The sequence below is a fragment of the Perissodus microlepis genome, chromosome 13 (assembly GCF_051167445.1).
Source record: "Perissodus microlepis isolate ML-2025 ecotype Zambia chromosome 13, ASM5116744v1, whole genome shotgun sequence".
Classification (NCBI taxonomy): domain Eukaryota; kingdom Metazoa; phylum Chordata; class Actinopteri; order Cichliformes; family Cichlidae; genus Perissodus; species Perissodus microlepis.
Genome location: NC_140473.1, coordinates 15,165,097 through 15,191,998, shown reverse-complemented (window position 1 = coordinate 15,191,998; position 26,902 = coordinate 15,165,097). Strand labels below are relative to the sequence as shown.

The 26,902-nt window shown below is 38.1% G+C and overlaps 1 protein-coding gene across 6 annotated transcripts; it reads right to left on the bottom strand.

The window, feature by feature from the left end:
- Positions 1–194: 194 nt before the first annotated feature.
- LOC146374901 (ATP-binding cassette sub-family C member 2-like) lies at positions 195–26,672 on the bottom strand. 6 transcript variants are annotated; one of them, XM_084949611.1, is made up of 33 exons: positions 26,267–26,672; positions 25,607–25,783; positions 21,719–21,831; positions 21,030–21,170; positions 20,811–20,948; positions 20,515–20,637; positions 20,357–20,412; positions 20,040–20,271; positions 19,686–19,864; positions 18,183–18,360; positions 17,366–17,620; positions 16,629–16,694; positions 16,322–16,459; positions 16,095–16,241; positions 15,931–16,015; positions 15,747–15,813; positions 15,466–15,592; positions 14,509–14,685; positions 14,131–14,298; positions 12,590–12,773; positions 11,841–11,976; positions 11,645–11,747; positions 11,340–11,559; positions 8,696–8,850; positions 6,487–6,642; positions 6,183–6,382; positions 5,950–6,076; positions 5,732–5,833; positions 4,732–4,875; positions 2,161–2,319; positions 1,908–2,074; positions 1,501–1,695; positions 195–524 (listed from the first exon to the last, which is right to left on the bottom strand). In XM_084949611.1, exons 2-33 carry the CDS (start codon positions 25,740–25,742, stop codon positions 395–397), a joined length of 4,704 nt encoding a protein of 1,567 aa, XP_084805737.1. In that variant the 5' UTR covers positions 25,743–25,783; positions 26,267–26,672; the 3' UTR covers positions 195–394. The 6 variants fall into 6 exon arrangements, 5 of the variants coding, with proteins under 5 accessions (XP_084805737.1, XP_084805738.1, XP_084805739.1 ...); XM_084949612.1 differs by lacking the exon at positions 21,719–21,831; XR_014802117.1 differs by lacking the exons at positions 195–524; positions 1,501–1,695; positions 1,908–2,074 and adding an exon at positions 2,676–4,144 and having other exon boundaries at positions 2,229–2,319.
- Between the last annotated feature and the right edge of the window lie 230 nt (positions 26,673–26,902).

Here is a 26,902-nt window from a genome sequence, read left to right as displayed (position 1 = left end):
AATCCACAAATTTTCAGTAAGGTTGAGGTTAGGGTTGGGAAGACCATTCCCGAAGCCTAATATTAGCCTGTTTTATCCATTCCAAAGCCAGTTTTAATAGATGGATGTAAATGGATGCAGAGGCTTGATGAACAGACTTATTGTATTAAAAAAGAGGTTCTTGAAATTAAAACCAGTTAAGCATGATTTCAGAAAGAAATTTTATTTTTCACACATAAAATGCGTTACATTTACAATATGTTTTTCCTATGTTGTTCCCTATAGATACGACACATATGTCAGTTTCTTTACATAAAAGTAAAATCAGGTCTTCACAATGAAACCTACAAATAAAACACATACACAGAAAATTGTGGCCCTAAATCTTCCCTAAAAAAAACAGTATAAGTAGAGATTATAAATTTGTGCTGCTTTCTGGTGTTATCCCAGCATCCCTTGCCATGGCGTAGAAATGACCTTCATTTTCAAGCAGGTTGCTCGGCGAATCAAATTCCACTATTTTTCCAGCATCAAGCACCATTACCCTGTTAGAAAGACACACAGGATTTAATAGTAAATATTTGTGCTGTCTCTGTGAACAGTTAACTCAGGGGAGATACAACAGACACCGGAGGGAAAGGGTACGCTCATTATTCTAAGGAATCAAAGTTTAAAGGGTTACACAAATAGTGCTGCCTTTTATTACAAGGTTGAGGTCAGGACCAATCTGTTGTACTGCTAGTTGTTCACTTTTATAATGTCCTGCTAAACTAGCAGAACTATCTAGCAGATACCCATTTAAAGATTCATTGAATCCAAGTGAAGTTACTAGTGATGTAACTTCACTTGATGTAACACCAAAGTATAAACCAAAACAGAACAGAAATGGAAAGCAAAATAATCTAAGTAATGAAAAGAACACACAGAAGACCTACAAATGCACAGTATCAGATAGTCAGCTCAACATCTTAGCCAAAATAAAGTAACTTACAGTAAAGTAAGTTTAGGTTAAGGTAAAGTCCAAGTGTTAAAACTACTAATGGAAAACAGAGAGTCAGTACCCCTTGGTCTAGATCATTTGGTCAAATATTACTCTCATGTATGATTAGGGGTGGGTTTAAAAAATCGATTTACTGATTCAAATCGATTTTATTTTGAATAATGCGATATCGATTCAGTAAATCCTGAAATCTGTTTTTTAATATAAATGTATTTTCCAGAAACACCAGCTTAAAGCTTACAAAACTATTTCAGCAATCGCCATACAGCTAAACTAGGGTAAATGGATTCCACGAAAAGATGTAAACACAAAGCAAGATCCGACGGCACGTACATGTACATGCTGTTGGGTGCTGAAAGCCGATATCTCATAGATTCTGAAACTACATTTTGTCAATCTCCGACCAAAATTCACCAAACCAGCAGCAAAACAAGACCAAATTTAAGCTTCATGTCAGAAAAACATTGTCATGAATTCCAAAAATTTCATCCAAAAATGTTAAGGGAAAGGGTATAACTCACCTAGAGCTGTCCATGATACTGTGCAGGCGGTGGGCGATGGTAAGGACTGTGCAGTCTGAGAACTCTTTGCGGATGGTGTTCTGAATCAGGTTGTCTGTCTCCAGGTCAACAGCTGCCGTGGCTTCATCCAGAATTAGGATACGTGACTTTCTCAGGAGAGCTCGAGCCAGACACAGCAGCTGCCTCTGCCCAACACTGGGAAGATTGTATTAAAGCATTGATATCTTAAGAGGTTTTTTTGCAAAAGAAAAAAGTAAACCACAAATGACACTCATGTGTTCAAATAAAATTAAAGTTTATGTAAGTTTTGCAGAACATTACATAAGGTTTAGAATAACGAACTGTACAAAACTTATACTTATATATAACTTATACCCAGAGGCCGTATTGTTAATTTTATTACCCACCTGAGGTTTTCTCCTCCCTCTGCCACTTTATGCTGTAATCCTTCCTGCAGCCCTGATACATAGCTCTTTAGATGAGAGAGCTCCAGCACTCTCCAAATCTCCTCATCACTGAATTTGTCAAATGGATCCAGGTTCATCCTCAGTGACCCCGAGAACAAAACGGGATCCTGTGCACACGGGATTACAAATATCAGTGTACTTTTATAAATATCAAATTCTTTGACAAGGTTATTGTTTATATTTATGTGTATACCTGTGGTATAATTGTGAGTCTGTGTCTCAGGTCATGCAGGCCTATTGTAGCGATATCTACATCATCAATGAGGATGTGACCTTCAGCAGCTTCAATAATTCTAAACAGGCAGTTGGTAAGACTTGATTTCCCAGCTCCTGTGCGACCAACAATACCGATCTGAATGCAGTGAGGGAAAACACATAAGATCAAAATAACAGCTGGTGCATATTTGAAAAAAAACAATCTACACATTTTTCTTTCTGGATATAAATTATATTTAACAGTATAGCATTAAATAATGCAATAATAAGCAAGTATACTCAGTCTGTACTTAGTTTGTAAAAGATCTTAGACATTTCAGTAATGTTACAGAAAGAAGCAACATTTTTCAGAGGCAGCAGATATTTTATAGTGCTCGTAGTCATCACTGCTATTTGTAGTAATTCCGTGATATATGTTGTTGCCATGCAGACAGTCTTTACTCAGTTTTACTTTGACACCAATATTTCAAAGTTGTCAGTGTTTGAGCTTACCCTAATCCATTGGGGACTCTGTTGTCCTATTGGGAGACTTCAGTGCACACGTGGGGAACAACAGGGAGACCTGGAGGGGCGTGACTGGGAGGAACGGCCTCCCGGATCTGAACCCGAGCGGTGTTTTGTTGTTGGACTTCTGTGCAAACCAAAGTTTGGCCATAACGAACACCATGTTCTAACATAAGAGTCTCCATAAGTGCATGTAGCACCAGGATGCTCTAGGCCACAGGTTGATGATTGATTTTGTAATTGTATCACCAGACCTGTGGCCATATGTTCTGGACACTCAGATAAAGAGAGGGGCTGAGCTGTCACATGATCACCACCTGATGGTGAGTTGGATCAGGTGGCAGAGAAGGACGCTGGACAGGCCTGGTGCACCTAAATGTATACTTAGGGTGTGCTGGGAATGCCTAGCAAAGGCCCCAGTCTGCGAGATCTTCAACGCACACCAAACAACTTCTTGGTGGCAGAGCCCCTGGGGTGGATGAGGTATGCCCTGAGTTCCTGAAGGCTCTAGATATTGTAGGGCTGTCCTGGTTGACACACCTCTACAATGTTGCGTGGACATCAGGGGCGGTACCTCTGGATTGATAGATGGTTCCCATTTTTAAGAAGGGGGACCGGAGGGTGTGTTTCAAATATGGGGGATCACACTCCTCAGCCTCCCCGGGAAAGTCTATGCCAGGGTGCTGGAAAGAAGGGTCTGTCCGTTAGTCGAACCTCGGATACAGGAGGAACCATGCGGTTTTCGTCCTGGTTGTCGAACACTGGACCAGCTCTTTACCCTCTCAAGGATACTTGAGTGTGCGTGGGAGTTTGCCCAACCAGTCTACATGTGTTTTGTGGACGTGGAGAAGGCATTCGACCGTGTCCCTTGGAGTGTCCTGTGCTCCAGGAGTATGAGATCCTTGGCCCATTGCTACGGGTCATTCAATCCTTATACAACTGTTGCAAGAGTTTGGGCCGCATAGCCGGCAATGTCAGGCTCATTCTTGTTTGGTGATGGGCTCTGCCAGGGCTGCTCTTCTGTTCATAATTTTTATGGATAGAATTTCTAGGCGCAGCCAAGTGACGGAAGGCTTTCACTTGGGTGGTCTCAGAATCTCATCTCTGCTTTTTGCAGATGATGTGGTTCTGTTGGCTTCATCAGGTAATGGCCTCCAGCTCGCACTGGAACGGTTTGCAGCCGAGTGTGAAGCGGTGGGAATGAAAATCAGCACCTCCAAATCTGAGGCCATGGTCCTCAGCAGGAAAGCAAAGACCCAGAAAACCATGGAGAGATTATATCTCTTGGCTGGCCTGGAAACGCCTTGGTGTTCCCCTGGATAAGCTAGAGGAGGTGACTAGGTAGAGGGAGGTCTGGGCTTCTCTGCTTAGGCTGCTGCCCCCGCGAATCGGTCCTGGATAAGCGCAAGAAGATGGATGGATGGATGTATTGATAGCAATGCTGAATATTCCGGGGCCTAGCAAAAAAACAGTTTGGGAACAACTGCCCATAGACTAGTTACATGTTTACATATCACAGCTGATTATAATATACAGTAATACACATAATGTATAAATTAAAAGAAAAACTGATAGTTCACATTATTTTTACAGTTTAATTATATGTAATTACTGTCAACACAGCTTGATCTGTGGCATCTTTCTTGAGTAATTGATTAATAGATTGGTCTATAAAACATTTAAAAAAAAACCCAAACAATAGAATGTCAATGTCTTACAGTCCAAATTACAAATTTCAACATAAATAGCTTTTCTAAACTCAAATAAAAAATGATGTGCAGGTCTGTACCTGGAAGCTACATTTTAGATACAGTTGGCCAATCTCAGCCAGCAGAAAGCTTGCACACATTGTTAATAGTTAACCTTTTAAATTAAAAAAATAGTGGGACAATTTTATATATTATGGATTTTTCAATGAGGGAGAAAAAACCTCCCAATGATTTAATGTCCATCCAAAAACAACATCTTTTTTTCTTTTTCTTTTTTAGCAGTATATGCTTTTGTATCTTTGGTGAACATATCTCTCACGCTCACACACACACACCTTCTCAGTGCTGTTGATGTCACAAGTGATTCCATGCAACACTAAATCCAATTCAGGTCTGTAACGGACTTTGTAGTTCTCAAATTGCACTCTTCCTGCCTCTGGCCACATCTGTGGAGGTCGAGTGTCAGTTACCCAGTCAGCCTGTAACAACAGAAAAAGAAGCAGAACGCATGTGTAATATAATACAAAAGCTATCAAATTGAGCTAAGGTAGCTGTTTTATATGTTGTGCATTAATATTCAAACCAAGATAAATAAGAAACAAAATTATACAGACGCCATACATACAGACATGCACGCATTACACCACTAAAATAAAGGAAAAAAAGAAAACTTAAAAAGACGTCACACTTGGTAAAAAAGTTAAATTGCTCAAATGAAAATATGCAACCAAGATAAACAATCAAGGCCAAGTGTACATGTGCAATGTTATATTCTAAATCAGATTAAATTCAGTATGAACGGCATGATGGGACGTGCTAATCAGTGCAGCTCTGGTGCCATTATGAATAAACAACTCAACTCAAATATAACAGGTGGAGTTCAAACATGTGAACTCAAATGTTAGTGAAACATAAAATGAAATTGTTGCATCAAAATCTTGTTTGTTTGACAATTATCTGAGCTATTATCGGTAGTATGTTAAGAAACAGTGGAGAAACAGCAGCTGGGAATAAAAGTATTATCACTGTACAGTGAGCAAACACTGCAGTTGATGTCACACACAAGCTTATTAGATTCCTGTTGAACTGTCAGAATTACAATAAACTCACAGCCTGTAGAAATCCTAAAATTCATGTCCTGTTTAAGAAAACAGTAGATTTTGATTTAACCAAAGTATAAATAATGTCGTATGGCAGCATGGTAGTTAGCACCCACACACCCTATGGTAGCTGGGATAGGCTTTAGCATCCCCGTGACCCATATAAGGATAGACTGAAGAGAACGGATGTATGGATGGATAAATAATGTCTTGCTCACAAAGTATTTCTACGTGCCTCGTTCTTAAGGTGAGTGTATTCGTTCACTCTCTCCACAGCTACAATATTGGTCTCCAGCGCTGAGGTCGTCATCACCAGCCAGTTGAGGGTCTGGGTTACCTGCAGAACCCCAACAGGAGAGAGGTCGGTGTTTACATTATTTCTGCATTTTAGTAATATCACACATATAAACACTGATGAAATAAGGATAAATTCTGAGTGTTTTTGTGACTGACATTAAGGGCATATGATACAGATAGGCCAACCACATTACTGTCAATAGAATCTCTGGAAATGACAGCAAACAGAGCAGCAAAAAACACCACCAGGTTTCCAACAAACTCCAGACGTATGGCCAGCCATCTGTCAAGAAAACAAACCCCACAAATATGCACACAAACAAATTTTAGGGTCTCATCAATTAGCATCACATGCTTATCTGTGTTTGGTACACTGTTCAATGTCTGACCTGTCAGACACGATCCGCAGGTAGATACTTTTGAGGTTTTCATCTATAGTTACTTCATTGTGTTTAAGAAACCTTTCTTGATGCTTGTAGGCTCTTATCACTGACAGGCCGGACACCGTCTCAGCAAAGTGAGAGCATATTGGTGAGCGAGACACCGAGTCCAGCCGGCGCAGCTGTCTTGAAGCGGCAATATAAAAGCGCTGGGTGTAGAGAGAAAGACAAAACAAAATCAGCTTGCATTTCATATTATAGGAAAGTTAGGGTAGCTTTTTTTTACATATCTTCTTTACCTTGTTTAGCTTACCTGTACAAAGAAGTAGATCAGGGCCAGAGGAATGATAACTATGGCAAAGAACGGAGTTGCCAGGCAGATGACAAATACTGTCCCCAGTACAGACATCAGACACAGAAGGCAGGAGCGCAAGGAAGCAGGAATGGCCTCATCTATGGTAAAAATGTCCTTTGGGGTAATATTCCAAGAGTTAGTATTTATTAAAGTCACAGGTCAATTTGATTTATAATGCACATTTAAAAACATAAAAAGTACATAATTAGCAAAATTATAAGTGTAAATAATACTAGAAGAATGAATTCAAGTATTATAAAAGCTAAAGTCAGGATATTGGAGAAAATGTCAATGATAAGTGATGGATGTTCATCAGTGAGTTATTCCAAAGATTATAGCTGAGTCAAAGAATATAGTCTTACAGCCACTCTAAAGACTTAATAATTTAATAATTAATTATTAGTCCATTAAGACCCTTTGGCTGTTATAAGTAGGATTTGAGGACACAAGAGAAATTAGCTCCTTCTTCCCTTTTTCTACAAGTGGCTGAATTTAGTAGCAGCAGCAAACAGAGACAACAGCACTACAACCATATTACTGCATTACAGCAAATTGTTTTGATTTGCTACTGTGTAAATAAAATAAAATAAAATTGATCAGTATATTGATTTCATATGTTGTGTTTATACACCACTCTGCATTTAATTATTAATTATTATTAATCTCTGGCTCTCTTCCACAGTATGTCTTTGACTCGTCTCCCTTCTTTCACCCCCAAACAGACGGCGTCTCTGAGTCTAGTTCTGCCAGAAGTTTCTTCCTGTTAAAAGGACGTTTTTCATTCCAACTGTCACCAAGTACTGACTCATAGGGAGTCATCTGATTGTTTGAGGGTTTTTTCTCGATTGTTGTAAGATCTTTACCATTACAATATAATGTACCTTTAGTGACTGTTACTGTGTGTCAGCACTAGATAAATGAAATTTAACTGAACTGTATACTTGAGGAGGCAATTGGGAAGAAAGCCTCTTTAAAGAAAGACTTAAAGAACGAACAGTTTCTTTACATTTCCAAGCTACAGATTTTGCATAGGTGCATGGACTCCATTAGAGGTTTGATGGCTGATAACTTTCTTCAACTTAATGAGGTGAAAACTGAAGTCCTTGTTTGTGCTCCTAAAAAAATTTGTACCTAGGGTTATGGAAAACTCAGGGTCATGTTCTACATTTGCCAAACCTTTTATCAGGAACCTTGGTGTAACTTTTGACTCAGCTCTGACTTTGGACATTCATGCTAAATCTCTGGTCCACTCCTGATTTTATCACTTGAGAAATATTGCTAAGCTGAGTCCCATTGTATCACACTCAGAACTGGAAACTGTCATACATGCATTTGTTTCATCTTGTTTGGAGTATTGTAATTCTTTGTTCACTTGTCTATGGAAAGCCTCTTTGGAGCATCTGTAAGTTGTTCAGAACGCTGCTGCAAAGCTTCTAACCAAGACTTCTAAGTACTCCCGTGCCACATGCCTGCTGATCCAGCTGCACTGGCTCCCTATTAAATTCACTTTAAGATTAAGATTATGACTCTGACGTTCAGGGCCCTGCATGGAAAAGCACCAACATATATCAGTGATCTTTTACATCTATACATGCTCAGAAGGTCCCTGAGGTCATGTGATCAGGGCTTGCTGGTTGTCCATTATACGAGGCTGAAAACAAAGGGCGACAGAGCTTTAGTAACTGTGGCCCCCAGACTGTGGAACTCTCTTCCTTTGAACTTGAGATCTGTGGACTCAGTGGTCTCTTTTAAAAAAACAGCTAAAAACTCATCTTTTTAAACTTGCTTGATTTTTGTTTTTATGTTTTAGCTTCTCTGTGAAGCACTTTGTGATATTTATCTTGAAAGGTGCTATACAAATAAAATTATACTTACTTTTACTTTACTTTAACAATTTTAAGAATATTTAGGGTTGTATTCAAACATTTAAGCTAAAGTGGGAAAAATAAATAATACAAGTAGATATACAACTTGCAGCAAACACAAATAAAAGCTTTTTTAATGTTAAATTTAATGTTTAGTTTTTTTATTTTTAGCACCGTTATTTTAGAAATGACATTAAAAACTAGTTATACTTTGTATTTGTAATCATACAAGCCACAAGAAGATAAAATAAATATTAAAATTCATGAAAAGAATCCTTAAAAAGTGAACTACAAGACCCTACTTTGGCAAAGCGGTTGATCACTCTTCCAATAGGTGTAGTGTCAAAGAAAACCATAGGAACTCGCAGGATGTTGTTAAGAAGTCGTGAATGCAGGATACGAGATGCATCAATGGAAGCATTGGCTAGGAGCAGTGTGCCAAGGAACACAAAGAGGCCTGCAATAAAAACAAGAAAGTTTCTAAATAATAGAACTACATTTTTAACAAAGACAAATCCACTGTGGACAGAACATTGAACTTACAGTAACACTCAGGTGTGCTTTTTCCTGCCTACTGATATAGAATGGCTGTTATTATTATTACAAAATAATAATAGGGCAATAATGACAGAAGAAATTGTATTTAACTTTTTTCATATTCAATTCTTATTTTTATGGGGAAAAAAATAGTTCAATCAGCAATATATGCTCTGCATGTAAAGCTGAGTTCAAGCTGAACCAAGGTCCAAATTGACAGTCTTGATTCTTTGTCCTTAATTTACAATATAAAGCAGCTGGAATAAAACATAACTCTGACATATAATTTGTCCCCAGTTTACAACATGATAGAGCAACCGGCACTATTTCATTGTTATCCATGGCAGCATTGACAATTCAATGATAATTTCAATAATTTCCTGGGGTATATTGATATCAACTGTTCTTCCATTAGATTTATATTTATATTAAAATAAAATGTGCTGCATGTCAAATGTACACACTGTTTTTTTTAATATCATATGAAAAGAAAAAAACACATTTGAAAGGTGTAAATAAAATACTGTTAAAGGACAAATAAATAACAAATGTTTTCCCTCCCTTTGTACTCCTCTGTATTTTTTCACTCATCTCATCCCTCTCCCTTTATTTATTTTCCATTTAAATAAAATAACTGTTGGTGAACTCAGTCTCAGGCTGCTCTTAATGTTGCAGTGAGTAAGATAACTTGAGCCTTTATATTTAGTAATAGTGAGTTAAAAAATTACTGTAATTAATCATCTCTTTACTTCCTGTATGTTTGGCTCCTAGTTGTACAACACTTCCACTTTCCACATGACATCATCATCATACTGATGTCATTGCTCTAGTTTAATTATCTTTCTACCCACCTTCTTCAAGCATATCTTTCTACTATCTCCCCTAAGTATCCACAAGTATCACATGTGGAGTTCCCCAAGGTTCCATCTTGGGACCCCTTCTGTTTAACATTTACATGCTCCCACTGGCACAGATGATAAAGAACAACAAAATAAACTATCACAGCTATGCAGATGACACACAAATATATATCACAATGTCACCAGGAGACCGAGGCCCTGTACAGGCTCTTGGTAAATGCATTGAGGAAATTAATGACTGGTTGTGCCACAATTTTCTCCAGCTAAACAAAAACAAAACTGAAGTAATAGTCTTTGGTGCCAAAGAAAAACGATTACAGGTCACCAGAGAACTTCAATCTATACACCTAAAAACCACAAACCAGGCGAGAAATTTGGGTGTAGTAATGGATGCAGACCTAAACTTAGAAAAACACATTAAGACAATAACAAAATCAGCTTACTATCACCTCAAGAATATTTCAAGGATAAAAGATCTGATGTCTCAACAGGACCTGGAAAAACTAGTCCATGCATTCATCTTTAGTAGGCTTGACTACTGTAACAGCATCTTTACAGGTCTGCCTAAAAAAATCAGTCAGACAACTACAGCTCATTCAGAACTCTGCTGCTCGAGTCCTCACTAAGACCAAAAAAGTGGAGACCACATCAGTCCAGCTCTGAGGTCTTTACACTGGCTGCCTGTCCGTCAGAGGATAGACTTTAAAGTTCTGATGCTGGTCTATAAAGCTCTGAATGGTTTAGGACCAAAATACATCAGTGACCTCCTGACCCAGTATGAACCTTCCAGATCCCTCAGGTCATCTGGATCCGGTCTTTTATCAGTTCCCAGAGTCAGAACCAGACACGGAGAAGCTGCATTCAGCTTTTATGCTCCATATATCTGGAACAAACTCCCAGAAAGCCTCAGATCAGCTGAAACACTCAGTTTATTTAAATCCAGGTTGAAGACACGTATTCTCAGCTGCATTTGAATAAAACACCAAATCCACACTTTTAAGCTTAAATTTCAAAACTTACATTTTAACTACTGATTTTATCTACTGTTCTGATTTTATCTACTGTTTTTTTAGTAAATTTTAAATCATGGGGGTTTTTTGGGGTTTTTTTTTATTTATTACCTTGTTGTTGAATTGTGCTATATAAATAAACTTGCCTTGCCTTGCCTTGCCTAATTCCTATTATTGCTGGAAATCCATTTTGCTAAGATGGGCCATCAGAGTTTAATCATTAAATAGCTTAACTGAATTCTGTATATCAATAAATTCCTCATAATTGTCTCTACTTATTAACCTAAAAAGTTATAGGTACCTATGCACTTTGCAGCATGGGTCCCTGTGACAAAGGACCTAACACACACAGTGCACAAGTCCTCTAGTACAATAAAAAGACTGGATGTTTAGGTTGTCTATATAGCGCTCTAAAAATGAGTGGATCCTAAATAACAGGGTACGGAATTTTCCTTACTTTAAGACATAAAGTTGCTTAATGTTAACTTACATGAACCTGAAAATATTTGCAAATACAAAAGGAATGACTGTTTTATTACCCTGAGCCACTCCAAGAGCTCCGAACACTCCCACCCTTGTGTCCCTCTTCCAGGAAGGGTATGTCATGTTGTAGTACTCCACAGAATCACCGGTCCAGTCACTCAACCACAGATTCTGACTGGTGAAAGCAGCGGTCTGGATGAAGTAAATCAGGAAAACCATGGCAGAATATCCCCAGCCCATGGCTCGCAGGTACTGCAGGAACACTGCAAGCTTCACCTGGAAATCAGCGCGAGACGGCACTCAGGAAACAGGCTATCATTTGTTGTAATCTTGCGCTAGTTGTACAAAAACATTTTGTTACCTGTCCTGTTTCCATAGTTTCCTTCTCTATAAGCTTCTGGCCTTTCTGTGGTTCATCAGCATTTGCAGATTTTGTAAGGGAATTATTTCTTCTTAATCTGACACTAAAAATGAAAAAAAAAAAAAAAATGAAATGGACATTCTGCTAAAGATGCTATTTGAAACAAGCTGTTTCCCTGGTTTCATCTATAACTTGCCTGCCATTGCGCTGGCTGCGGCGGATGCTGTTTTCTTGCTCCAGTGTAAGTGATACAGTGTCCTCCGAAGCACCGTCAGGTTGGGCATTGTCTCCGCCTGGGAAGAGCTCAATGTCTTCTGCATCCTGGCCCTCACCTAAATTAACAATATACATGGTGTTTTACATATATGGCAGTAATTTATGGTACTTGGGTCAATATGTGAACAACATCAACACAAAGTATTCATAAAAGATGACAAAAAGAAATTTAATCCATTCATATTAGTGGTATCCTGAGACTATTACCAATGCTATTCTGTTCCCTTTCAGACCGTGCAATATTACCCAACAGTACCTTATTGAATATTTGTTTCATCCCCCCATCATACGCTGCTACTCCCTTTATTCTATTGCACAATACTATGTCACTTTCTAGAATTGCCTGCACTGATAGTTAAGTTACTTATTCTCCAGGATATAGTTATATATATTACTTCGTTAGAGTTATTTGATACTATGCCTTTCACTATCGTACTGTATATTACTGTATACTACTATTCTTATTGTATATATTGTATATCTTATTCATCTGTTCCTCTGTCTCTCCTGCTGCTTTGAGCATGTACATGACAAAAGAATTTCCCTCGGGATAAATAAAGTTATTCTTATTCTTATATAATTTTAGCATAGGTTTTGGTTTTACAACTAACAAAACATGTAATGTGTGCAGATTATGTTGCTAATATACTAAGAAAAGGTTGTAATCACCTGTTTCTGAATTTCTCTGATTGCTCTGCTCTTTGGCATATGTGTCGAGAAACTTAGAAAAAGTTCCTCCACTGGCACGAAGGTTTTCATAGGATCCAACTTCAGAAATGACTCCATTCTCCAAAACCACTATTTCCTCCACGTATGGCAGGAAGCTTATGCCATGAGTCACCAGGATACGAGTCTGTATGGTCAGAGATATATGAGACTCAAGTGCATTCACCACCATTCATCTAATAAATGAAAATATTAATATTTATAAAGCATATAAACACATCTACTGTATATCTCCCAGCCTGACTTTAAAACCAGTATAAATTCACTATCAGATGAGAAGTGTTGCAAAAGCAGTAATAAAGCATATTAATTAAATTTAAAGCAGGCGCTAATAAAGTTCAAATGAGATAGTAATTAATAATAGAGTAAAGATATCCAAAGTTTAATGATTTTTAATAGACAATTATTAGAATTAAATATAAATTCAGCAATAACAAAAATACTGAACTGACAGGATTTACAAAAACATTGTAATTATTAAAGAAAAAGAAAGAAAAATGAAAAATTATTAAATTGTATTTATCAAAAAGAGAATATAATTCAGTTCACAGACTGACTTGACAATAATTGGTTTAATCATTTAAAAATCATTTATAAAGCCATGTTTCCCAGTGTTTTGGGTTTAATTTCTATTTCCAGATTATTGGTTATTCGTGGTTTTGTTTTCTTGATGTTATTTGTTATTCTGGTTTCTAGTTTAAGTCACTGTCTTCCTTGTGCTCCATGTGCCATGTTCCTTCATTCTGTCTCTCCATGTCAAGTCCGCATCTTTGTGAATTGTCTCTTAGTTCCTGTTTTATTTTGATAGTCCCAGTCCTATGTGTCTAGTTTTGCTTCTCCTTGTCTCGTTATGTATAATGAACCCCAGCTGTGTCTCCCTCCTGTTTCTCATTCCCTGACTGCTCCTGTGTGTATACAAGCCCTGTGTTTTCGCCTTCTTTTTACTGGTCCGTCTGTGTTCCTCCGTGCTGTTCTCTCTGCCTGTTGGTCTTTGTGTTACCTCCCAAAGGTTTCCCTTTAGGTTCTGCACATGCCATCACCACTTCTGTTTGTATTGTCATTGTGTAAATAAAGCTCACTCTCATTTAAGTCAGTGCCTGCATTTTGGGTCCTATCTCACCTCCACATGGCTTGCCTTGCTAGCCGTGACATTTTCTAACTTGTAATTCTATTTCCAAGTGGCTTTCATTCCTAACCTTTCATTATTAGCTATTCAGTTATCTTGGTCATTTAGTGATATTTAGCCTATTGTAACCTCTACATAATGCTCTGGTCCTGGGTAAAATGAGGTAAAATACTACAAATTAGACACCATGTTTTCTATGCAAGTAACAGCTGGAATATCCTGTGCAGATAGTATTTCATGTCAAGATTCATCAGAAGAAATTAAATGGGAAATGGGAAAGGTTTTTTTTTTCCCTTTTCCTCCCTTTTTTCCTGTAAAATAATTATCAAATGTTTGACATATGTTTTTAAGCACAAACCTTGTCTTTAAGTAATCCATTGGGTCCAATTACATTTTCAAATAGATGCTTTCCTACATGGGAGTCCACAGCAGACAAAGGGTCATCTAATAGATAAATATCAGCCTGACTGTAGACTGCTCTGGCTAAGCTCACACGCTGCTTTTGACCCCCTGAGAGATTGATACCCTGAAAAGAGAAGAAAGGAGGGGAAAAGAGACACACTCTTTTAGCCTTTCCTTTATAATCAGAAGAGCTCTTCTGTTTTGTTACTTTTTTTCATGTATTTAAGAAACAAATATTTTACATGTGTTTACAATAAAGACCATACACAGTATTTGCATACAGGAAAAATATTTGTGTAACCAAAAAACCTGAACCGTTCAAAGTGTAACTCACTTTCTCTCCAATCTCAGTGAGGTCTCCTCCAGGAAGCAGCTCAAGGTCAGGGGCAAGAGCACAGGCCTGTATGACTTTTTTGAAGTTCTCTTCCTCATGTGGAGATCCAAACAAGATATTATCCTTCAAAGTAGCATTTTGGATCCAGGCTTGCTGTGGCACAAAAGCAAGAGAACCCTGGAAAGAAATAGACTATTACTCAAGACAGATCTGTCTTATCATAAAAAACTGGCATTCACAAAATTTCATCCAGACCAAACACTACCATGGCTAGATGGAAAAAAAAAAATCAATTCTTTTACTAGAAATGTTAGAAAACTCCACTGAACTTAGTTTATTCTGTGAGTAAAATGATTTGAGTTATTCCCTTTTCAATATGGATAAAACTGTTCTTTGAACAGGTGGCTTGCCCAGTGGATTTAGCATTGTTTTACATTGTCTTTCTAAAACATTGATCACACCAAGCTGGAGTAAAGACACTTATGTAATAAAAAGACAAAAGAGAAACTGGAATTTAATTTGATAAATTAGAAAACTTGCTGAGCAAAAATTCTTATTCTTCTTTTGGCTAATTTTTTTAGGGGTTGCCACAGCAAATCCTCTGTCTCAATTTCACAAAAACTGTGCTAAAATGCCTCAATTTGTAGAAAAATATACTTCTTTATTCTGCTGTGGCTGAATTAATCTCCACCAATACTGATGAGTTTAGACCAGATTATGACAACTGCCTTGAACGAATTAGGCTTTTGCTGTTTTTTGCTTCCATATCTTTGCTTTGTTAGCTAAAGCCTTTAATGTTTAATTATTGCATTCTTAAAAATATATATATATATATATTGTAATGTGATTGTTAAAGTCTTCTATGCTTTATTGTTTATTTTATGTGTTTGTTTTTGTTTTATTTTGCATGTTTTTTTAACACACACTGATAAATACAAACGGGAAAAAAGCCATTACCCCAATGTTGATAAAACCTTTGGTACTGTGCATCTCTCCAAGGAGGGCTGACATAAGAGACGACTTTCCTGACCCAACAGCTCCCACTACGGCAACCAACCGACCAGGCTCAATGTCCAAATTCACACTGGACACACATAATAACTATACTCAATGCTGTGAACACATCAGGGGCAAATAAACAGACTCGAAAAACTGAAGCAATGCTAAAAAAAAACCTGCTGAACATCTCACAGTTAATTAAGTTAACTAGTAAATTGTGATGACCAACACAGACATACTCTTTCAGCAGAGGCTTTGCATCTTTTTCCCAAGCAAAGGAACCATCACATACGCTCACAGCAGTATCTAAAAAATGAACACAGACTAAGACAGAGCTTAACAGATGATCCGCACACATAAAAACTGTGACTAAGCTTCAATCTTCAGCTGTAGAACAAGTGCAAATTCTAATGGTGAACATACTGAAACTGGGGTCTTGGCGCACAATGTCACTGTCGATGTCTTCCCCTGCCAGAAACTTCTCCAGACGCGTCTTAGACACTGCTGTCTGAAAATTCAAAGAACAGGTTAAGTTTGATGTTATCACAGGCTTGATACATGTGCGTGATGTAGCTCTGTTCACTTACTTGCACAATGGAAGCAATGAGCATGGGCAGCATGGCAAGAGGAGCTCGGAGGATGTTGAAGAGAGAGATGGAAGTAAAAGCTCTCTCAGCAGTTAACACATTATCGTTGCTCACACTAACAAATATTGCAAACGTGGCCAGAGAAACCTGCAAGTACAGACAGTTTAAGAAAAAAGGTTGTTTACCATTTGATTCTAGTCTCTGCAAAGCTCTCTGACAGAACTCACCAGAGCTGGAATGCAGCATGAGGTAAGAATGGAGAAGGAGTGTAGGTAGGCAGACTTCTTCATGACTTTTAGTTCTTCCCCTCTAATGTCTTCCACCTGCTTCTGGAAGGATGGCTCCCAAGCATACAGCTTCAGAATCTGGTGGGAGACAAAAGAAAAAGACAGGGAGGAGGCAGTGAGGCAGAAGGAAGGGTGCGGCAGCAGAGCACTTATGGTTCAAGTTACTGCAGCTTCTTGAAGCATCAAAGCTTTAGATGTGAGGAAGGCATCTACATACACCATGAATACACTGAATAAGGGAGCTCACCTTGATCCCATTTAGAATTTCATTCGTGATTTTCATTCTCTTATCTTTAAAGTTCATGTTCTCTATCTGAAAAGAGACACAATGTAGCTCATGTTAAACAGGCAATAAGACAACACTTAAATAAAGTGTTTTGAACAGCAATTTATTCTGTGTAATTCATTTGGAAAAAAAAACAACAACAACAACAACAACTTTTTCACCAGCAAGAATCGCATGTTGAAAGTTACAGAGATCACTTTCTTCACATTAATGTTAATATTAATTAAACTCCAAAGAAATTTTGGGTCTTTTTATAGAAGGGAGACTGGTCTATGAGAGCAAATCTGTATGTTGACTGTGAGACACGTGGCTGAGCCTGCATGCTGCGTCACTCAATTGTCCAACTACTTTTGAGCCTCTGAAAGAGGGGGACTGTATCAAAATCTATTAAACAGTCAATGCAATACTTTAGTTAAACATCTTGAATAAAACTTATTGAATTTATTGTGTGAACTATTTACAGCACTGTAAATAAACGCACTGTTCATCATAAAGAGTCCAGCGTTTGGGTCCTCTTTCCTCACATCCCGACGGCCTGCCACGCAGACCATGACATAAACAATCAATCCAATACTGTAGTTAAACATTTTGAATAAAAAATTACAATTTGCCGTTTAATCTCATTTTGATTATTTGATTTAGAATATCGCACAGAGGTTTACAGAAGCAAAGAAGATTTGGCAAGTATTTCCCCTGACCTGTAGTTTTCTGGCCTTGGTTGCTAGCAGTGCATTGGTTGGAATTATTAACACCATGACTCCCAGTCCTGCCAACACAGAAGGTCCTAACTCCAGCCACAGGAAAACAATGGATATGATGATCTGCAGAGGGCAGGACCACAGCAGGTGAATAAAGGTGGTCACATCATTGAAGCGCTGGGCATCTGCTGACATCAGGTTCACCATTTCCCCTACTGTAGACTCCTTACGAGTATCATTGGACACCACTAATGCCTTAGAAAAGGGATAAAAAGGGCAAATTAATTAGAAAGTGGGGTGAAAATTAAGTAAGAGAAGCATATAAGTGATATTTTTTCTTACTCTGTATGTCACTTAAAAAAAAACCCTCCATAACCCTATATATTGAAAAAAGCAAAGCTGACTTTCTTTTAGAAATAATGTAAATAGTTTTTGATGTCTGAGGAGTATTTTCTTCATTTCCTGATTTCCAAGATTTGGTAAAACTTCATAAAACAAAAATGATGTATCCTGATTGGCTATACAATCAGAGTCTTCACCAGTAGTGACTGAGAACTCACAAAATTAATCATTAAGATCAATAGTAAAAGTATTGATGGAAACTAGAGCTACAGACTAACACAGGTGTTTTTCTGTGACAAGTATGTGCTGATAAAAGTTATTTATAACTGAAACATCTGACAACTGACTTAAGCAGAAAATTATGACTAGTAATTTTTTTTCTTCTAATGTGTAACAGTAATTTATATTATACAGCATTTGATTTTTTTTTTCACACCAATGTCAATAAATGGTGTTCTGTCACTCCTGTTTTTACCTTTTTATACACAGCAGCCATAAGTGCAGTGCGAACCTTCATCCCCAGCACATGGCAGCGCTGGAAATACTGCTGTAGGGTCAGAGACTGTAGCAGAGCCACCACCATCAGCAACACTGCATACAAATAGCCCTCCCAGGCATATCTGGATTTGTCCTGAGTGAACGAGATCATCAATCTAGGAAAAACAGAAAAAAAAGAAGAAAACATGCTAATCTCCAGCTTCATCTATAGCACTTATCTAACAATGTCCTCATTTCATCCTGCCACTCCTGTTATCGGTTATGAATCACCAGTGTCGAGACATGAGGGACAGAGAAAATTTTAATACAGCCTGCCTTCTTCTCAACATATCTGAGAGAGGGTGAAAAGGTTTAGCATCCAATTTTTGTAATGTGATATATAGTTTTAATCTTTATTTTTATCTTCATTTTTTATCTTTCTTTATTTTCGATAAAAGATTAATCAAAATATAAGTTTGATCAATATGTTAAATGAGAAATGTAGTTTGAGTAGTGTAAGAGTCTAGATTTTGTACGTGATCTGGCTTGGATCTTGTAGCAATATAACAGTTAAACCCAGAATCAGAATTCATATGTGATTTAGCTGTTAGTTAATAGTGATAGTTAATTGCTGAAAGGAGAGAGAAGGGGAGGCAAATGGGACTTGGTAGAGTATAAAAGAGAGCACCCAGAAGAACCTTTTAACCCGTTGTGAAACAGTGCAGGTAAAAATCTGAGTATTGACCCATTTTAATGTAAATAGCTCTTACGGGTTACTTCAGCCCTTTACACATAACATACCCTTGAGGCCTACTGTCAAACCCCCTAAAGCTAATCCACTTAAATACCAAGTACACCAATAAAGAGGGCAGCCGCTGTAACTATGTGCTTGACGGAGGCCAGAACTGCAAGGCTACTCAGGTCCCCGGATTTTATCAGATAAGCAAGAAAAACATACAGACGATTTTGAGACCATTAAAGCTGGGCGAGCCCCCTGAGCCACATCAGCCCCATCTGAACTTTGCATTGCCTGCTGGGCAATACTCATCCAGCGATTAGAACTTCTTAAACAGAGAGCTGACCCAGACTTCCTGTATTGGGATACTGGTCCCGCAGATTGGCAATAGTAAATAGTTAACACAAAGGATTTTAAACGGTAATAGCAAGTAAATCTAAAAACAAAAAACTTAAGAGAGAACAAAATGGGGTTTTTTTTTATGTTTACCTAAATATGGTAAAACTGTTACATCTGTAACAGATAATTGCATAAATTCCTTTAAGTAATATAATTGTCTTATTGAAAAATATGCATCAGAGAACCTTCACAGACATGCATCAGAAGGTCAGAAAAGGGAACTATTAAGAGACCATTGTAGTCCACTGCAGGGTACAACACAGCTGAGTTGCTGGTTTAAGTCCAGCGACATTGTACAAGCACAACATTGTTCTTCTCTTAAATCTGTTGTTTTATTTCTGTAACGTTCTGTAATATCTTACTCACTTAAGAAGCTGAGGACTGACAAAGGTTAACACATCCTGCAGAAGTTTGAAGCAGAAAGATTCAATCAGAATCCTTTTAAAGGTCTTGTAAATGGTGGTAATCAGCCATGAATTGGGATAGTTCTCTTCCTCCTTATTGTCCTTTTTCTTCTTTTCATCTTCCTTCTTCCCCCTTTCCTCCTAAAGGAACAGATCGTTCAAGCACAGTTGATGAGATTTATTCAGAAAAAAACATAGTGATGTTGATTAGTGGTGTTGGTAAAATCCGTTTAGACTGTAGCTCAATATTGTGTACATGTGAGTGGAAGTGATTTTGATTAAATGCTCTCACCATCATTAGTACATCCTAACTCACCCCTTTCTCCAGACCACTGGAAAGCCCATTTTGCTGTGGGTCTTCCTGGGCACTGTCTATGTTCTGAAACAATTTCTTTTTCATCTTGTTCTGAAAGCGGACCCTAGCTGCATCCAGCTCAGGCTTCATGAAATGCTGGAAACGCTCATTGATGAAAGCAGTGCTATCACTCTCATTCAGATCCCACATGTCCTCCTGAACCAGAGGTTGTTTGTAGCCTTTTAAAACCATTCTGTAAAAACAATGAGAACTTTGAAGACATGGAGCACATATGTAGGTGCTTGTTAAGATTCCTACTATAGTGACCTTAATGTTACCTGTTTAACCAGTTGAATGTTATTCTACTCAAAAATGGTGCACCTGCTTCAGGATTCTGTGGATAAAAACAAGGTTCAATCTATCTTATTTAATCTATGCTTATAAAACTTCGCCCTCGGAAAACAAACAAACAAAACCAATAACAAATAAAGGGTACCTTTTTTATAAGGTCTTTAGCTTCTGGGGGAATATCAGCCACAGTAGAAAGAACTAATGAAATCAGTTCAAGCCCAAAAGAAATGTAGAAAAGGCTGAAACGTGGGACATCACGGACCTCGCCCTAAATACCAAAAATGAGAGAAAGAAATACTTTAAAGGATCTCGAAGAAACAGAAAACGGTGTGTTATGGAAAATATGGAGTCAATCATATCAAGTTATTGCACCATGTCTGATTAAATCTACTATTTTTCTTCGACTTTAAATCCAACTTGATCACATGTCTTCACTCATACCAGTCTGAGAACCTCTCGTAGGAGGGTCTGGAAAGGAAAGATGTCACACACTACAAGGAGCAACCAGAAGAGGAAAATAGAGGCAGAGTCTATTGCTCCTTCCCGTCTTAATCCTTCATGGCAAAGCAGGACAAGGATCTAACAAAGAAGACACACCAGAACATAAAAAACAAATCCTTTCAAATTTAAATAAATAAATATAAAGGTTGCTCTATTTACCCATGTGACTGCAAATAAAACTGGATTTGCGTAGTATACACCAGCATTTTTTGAAGATTGGTCACTGTTTGGACCAAAATCTTCTCCTAGTGTGACTCCCAGGTGTGCTATGGCCGTCAGGAACAACAGAGACGCCACAAGCTGAAGGAAGAAAACACAGACCAGACATGAGAATAAATCATGTTATTCTATTAAAAAATTGCATTAACCTCCTAGGACCCGGCGTCCACAAATGTGGACATCACATTTTGTTTTGTCTAGACCAAAATACTAAATTTTGCTCTACAAGGGCCTGATATCCACCTACGAGGACATTATACTGCCACTGTTCTATCGAAATTTAAAACAAACGTCCTCATATGTGGATCTCATTTATCTTAGAAACAAAAATCAGGTAAAAAAAATAAAATAAAATAAAAATCTGGTAATTCTTTGTTTTTACATTCATCAGGTCCCAATCAGCCCAAATGGCAAAGAGAAATTAAAAATGCATGAACTAAGTAAAACAGTGATTGAAATTCTCATTAGATTATTGACAATTTACTGTTTATTTTTGATTATATCACCTGTAAAATAGATTTTTATATGTATCTGAATATAAAGTTAATTGATTCACCTTTTTGTTGTATTGTAATTGCAATACTCTCACTCACAGTATAACAAGCTGCAACTGCACTATGTGAATGTACCTTGGGAAGACTGTCTGAATTTGACATTTGCCACGTTTGGAGTAAAATGCTGATGGAAGAGACAGTGGCAATACACAGGACAAAGCTGAAGAGAACTGAGTGCCACTGGACTGCTGCAAGGTTGGGGAGAGGAGACCACAGGAGGGGGAGGACACATGGAGGAACACTGTTGTTTTAGTGTGGGAAATGAAATTGGGTTAAGGAGCCTGGAGAGAAAAAACAACTGCCTTGGAGTGTAGAATTGAGAAAGTGTCTGGAGCACCGCAAAGAGGAGAGGTACACAAAAATGACAAAAATAAGTATAAATGCATTAATCCTACTAACACAGACACACATGCAATAAAGCTCATGAAGATCAGATAGTATTTTAAGCATGCGTTTCTGTTATTATCATCTTGTCCGGTTCACTTAGTGGGATGAGAAGTGATATATAAACTAGCAGACTATTATTATATTGGGGAAAGATGATTGAACTGAGTTGAACAGAATGCTGTAGAGGGCTTAAATAAGTAAGTGCCGACTCTAATAGATTATTGAGTTTCTTGTTCCTGATGTGTGGGGGATGTTTTACCATGGCACACCTGGTTACATGGGAAGAGACTCAATATCTAATAGACAATTAATGTTGTGTGAAGTGTGTGGCTGGTGGATGAAAGTGTTTTGAATTTCTAACTTCTAAATTTAGAATTCTTCATTCTAAATTCTCCTTTTTCCTTTTGAAATGATGTCATATTGCTGAAACTTAAGTATGCGGCACAAGAAGTTCTGCTATCAGCAATAAACATGAGGAGACTGACTGGACTGACAGTGGGGACAAATGTCCTCAAGATTGCACCTACTCCACCCAGACAGTGGGGGAAAGGGTGGATGTATGTATGTTTTTGTTTTTTTTACAGGAGCAGGAAGATGACAGCGCCATACTAGGGTCGCATGAGCTTGTGGGCCATGCAGACTTAACTTTTCAGTTGCCAAATTCTGTGTGTACTTACCAGCAGTGTGTTATTCATGACATCATATTTACAATGCAAAGGTCACTGAGAGAAAGTGTGCAAACAGATGATGAAATGCACTGTGCTAACATCCATGTCACTTTTTCCACTGCAGATGGTTAATCATATGATTTAATTACATGATTTACAGCAGGACACACCACTGGATAATGTTTTTTTTTAACATAGGGATACAGGCCTGGAGCAGATCTACTCCAGGGGAGAAGCCCTGGAATTTTTTAAAGAGACAATGCACATATCTTCTTGTGCTTCTCTAATTGTGTTAAATTGACACATGGCAAGGAACATATGGCAAAAGAGGGTTTCTGGGGTAGTTTTCATTTTAAAATTACAGGTGCAGTGTTACGGAAGGAAATCATCCAAAAGGCACATCCAAAGGCTTCAAGAGGACCAGTGAGAAGTAGGGACCATTTCCAACACAGCTGACAACAAGAGTATTTAAACTAGTGGTGTGTGATAGTGCATATTTTGGTATGGATCCAATACCAAGTAAATAGGGGCCAATATCGCCGATACCGATATCGATACCGATACTGATATCGGTACTTTTAAATAAAGAAGGTGGATGCGTCATTGAATTGCTAAATCTCAATTAATTTTCATGACCTTAAGTGTTCCCAGGACATAATTAGGACAAATTTTATAATTAAATAGAAAACGCTTATAGAAAATGAATATGATCAATTTTTTTCTAGAAAAATCTTAAGTAAAAAGTGCAAACCAGTAAACAAATTAAAACAAACAAGTGCTGTTGAGAAACTATACAACAAAAATTACAATTAAAATTCTCAACAACAACAACAACAAGAACTGGTAAAAATATAAATGATATGTAAACAACTTAACAAGACCCAATGCGTCTAAGTCACGTCATGTGACGGCGCAACATTTAAACACAAGAGGGGGAGCAATGTGTGTCTGCTCTGTGCTGATACAGGTGTGGCGAGTCTGGTGACCTGGCTGTTTCGTCTTTGCCGAAACCACAGCATTGCAAACGAGAGTGGAACGTAAAGTAAAGAATCAATCTCACCACGCTAGTAACGATCCGATACCGATGCCGACTTGTTATCGATACTTGGATCGATCTGCCCACAACTCAGGGCTGTGCTGGGTTCGGGATAGGCTCTGTCGGTCGTTTGCCCTGCGATGACTGCTCTCATCAAGCTTGGTTTTGTTGGTTTTTATTGAAGAATGTTAGCTACTGCTCACCGTTTGTCTGCAGGTTTTATTATAATTTTTGGTAGAGTCCCTTTCAAAACTGGTATCACTGGATGGTACAGCCATTCCATTCAAGTTGGATAGATAGTCCAGCGCAAAGGCGCAGTCTGTAAAATGAGTCATATATGTACTGATTGTGTATTTCATTGTGTAGCTGTTTTTCTGCATTTGTGCATTTGTGAACTAGCATGAAGTGTGGAAAGAGGGGAATGTTAATGCAATACTGAGAAACCTTTAGTGAAAACTAATCTTCAGTTAGGATGATTACAGTCCATAGGGGGAAAATTTAACAGCAAAAAGCTTTTTCAGAGAACTTGGAGCTCATGAAAGCAGGTTAACAAATGACCTGACAAAGAACAAAGGAATTAGGTTGTAAAAACCACACATAAGAATTAAGGGAAGCAGACATAGCTGGAGAAAAAGGCACAGCTTAAAAAGAAAGCAAAACTAATTGCAAGATACAGGAGACAAATGACTAACGTAAAAAACACAGGGAATGAGAAACAATAATTTGAAACGGGGAGACAAGAACTTTACAGAATGAGCACATTGAGGAAACACTGAAGGAAAATGTAAAAGTTCTACAATCAGGACTATGCTAACTTTGTACTTTCCATATAGTTCAATGACTTTTTAGGATTTTCACCGAAACACCACAACTATAACAATTTCAGAATTTCCTTAAAAAGCTCAGAAAGCTTATTCAAACTCACATTTTTACAATACCCTTTGACACCAACAAGTCTGTGACAGGAGAGCGATGGAACCGCCCACATCTTAATGCTTTTAAACACTTATTTACGCTTGGTTGCTGTACACACCTACACACACCAACAACAATATCCTTCAGGACCTTGTTCGCCCTTATAGGCAGGGGAGGCGTGACAAGCTAATGCAGCTCAGGTGTGTCAGCCTCACCACAGCCATGCAATGAACCACGCCGGCTGCTTGTCCAGTGGCAACAGTGAAGCTGGTCTTCTCGACCGCATAGCAGGCGATGGTGGCGTACCACAGGCTTGGTCATGAGCCTGGGCTCACAGGCAGCTGGGCAGGCAGGTGACGCGCGCAGGACCACATCAGGAGAGCAGGAACCCTGCCCCTGCCAGGCACCAGCCGCTCTCACCCGAGGAGTGGGGACAGATCCCAACAGTTTTGACCAATTGAAAGCACAAATTGATATATAATTCTCTGTAATGTTAAGGGAAGGTAAGTCTCTTTCAGGAAGTTGGTTACAGCTAACTGCTTGCAGACAGTGTTTTTCTGAATGAAAGAGATCCATGTACATGCTTATGATTTGAACTGCTTGAGGCAATAAATGATTAGAAATTTGGATTCAGACTACATCCTTCTTTTACTCAAGATAAAAAGAATGCACAACAAATGTGTTAACTGACAACAAATCCATGTGAAAGTACAGAAACTAGTTTTAATGTCATTTTGTCATCTTATACTGTGATTTTATTGTAATTTGATTCATATTTTATGTACTTAAAAATAACAGAAATTCTGTTTTTCCTGTAAATTCTGTAAAACTTTACAGTAAAGCATTTTTTTTTTACAGTATACGGTTAAACTTTTGAAACTAGAAGACAGCTACCTAAGCTATGAACTGAAACAACAATTTTTTATGAAGATGTCTTTATTAGATAGTATTTCTTACCTGTTTGCAGATGTAGAGCTTGGACAGTTGTTTTGTGTTTACGTTTGCACTCTGACAGAGAGCCAGCAGGTGCCATGGGGCACAGAGCCACAGGAAACAAAGGGGGATCCATACAAGAACTGTCTGTTCCACACATAGTGGAAGGTCTGGGTCTGGTCGCTTCAGATATGAAGCATTCTGAAGGACACAAACACACGTGCATAACAAAGTCCTGCTGCCCTTCTAAGGGAACCATAAAGTGCAACTGATTAACTCTCTGAAACCAGAAACTCTGAAACCAGAACGTTAATCATCTTCTTTTCTGCATATTTGGAAGATGTCTTTCATAGTTGCTGTGACAAATAGAAATCATTACCTTCCTGTTTGTCTAATCTGTGTTGAACGGGTTGACACAATAACATGAACAGCTTTTTACCCTTTTTACACTTGCCTTAAACCTTTTATGTCTCCAAAGTATAGGAAAAAAGATCTTCAAAAAAACCACCACAAACTTCAATACCAACTTCAACATCAACATGTCCCTGACATGGTATTATGAGGTGCTATTATGTCTGTTTGCTGTCATTCTCAACATACCTTCCAGACAATTTACTTTGTATCTTACTAGTCTTATATGTTTGTTTGAATTAATTCTTCAGTCTTTCTGCTTGTTTAACTCACCCAAAAAATGGACCCACAGTACTCCTCCAGAGCTGCCGCACACATGCTTTACAGTGATAGCTTCAGTCAACCTCAGCTGATCAGACAAGCCGACGATTCTCACCCTCTGCCCCACTACTGCCGTGTTTTACTCAAATACTGCTGCTTTCTCCTCTGTCCACCCACAGTTCACTGACAATTGTAGGATGTGGCTGTAAGGGACTTTGATCCGTGAGGTTTTTTAAGCAGAAATAAAAGTTGCTTATTCCCTCTACAGAGAAACGACATTAATACAACAGAGAGGTGCTGGATTAGCGTAGAGAATACAAGATTCGAATCTGTGCCTGGTTTCTACAAAAAGTACACTACAGGCTTTCTAGTGAGTCAATGAGAACATTCAACCGATAAAGCAAAATCATTTACAGAATCAAGCTCTGTAATTTGCGCAAATAAGCTCCTGAGAGAGGAAAAAAAAGTGAAGGACTTACATAAGTCTCAGTTATGTAAGACTTTTCCCCCTAACACACTTTTTACTGTCTTAGAGGGAAAACTTACTGAAAAAGGGAAGGGGAGGGAGCATTTAGGGATTTGGAGGGAGTGGGGTCATTAGATCCCTTTTCCTGTTATTTTCTACATAAATATTTTAAAACAGTAAGG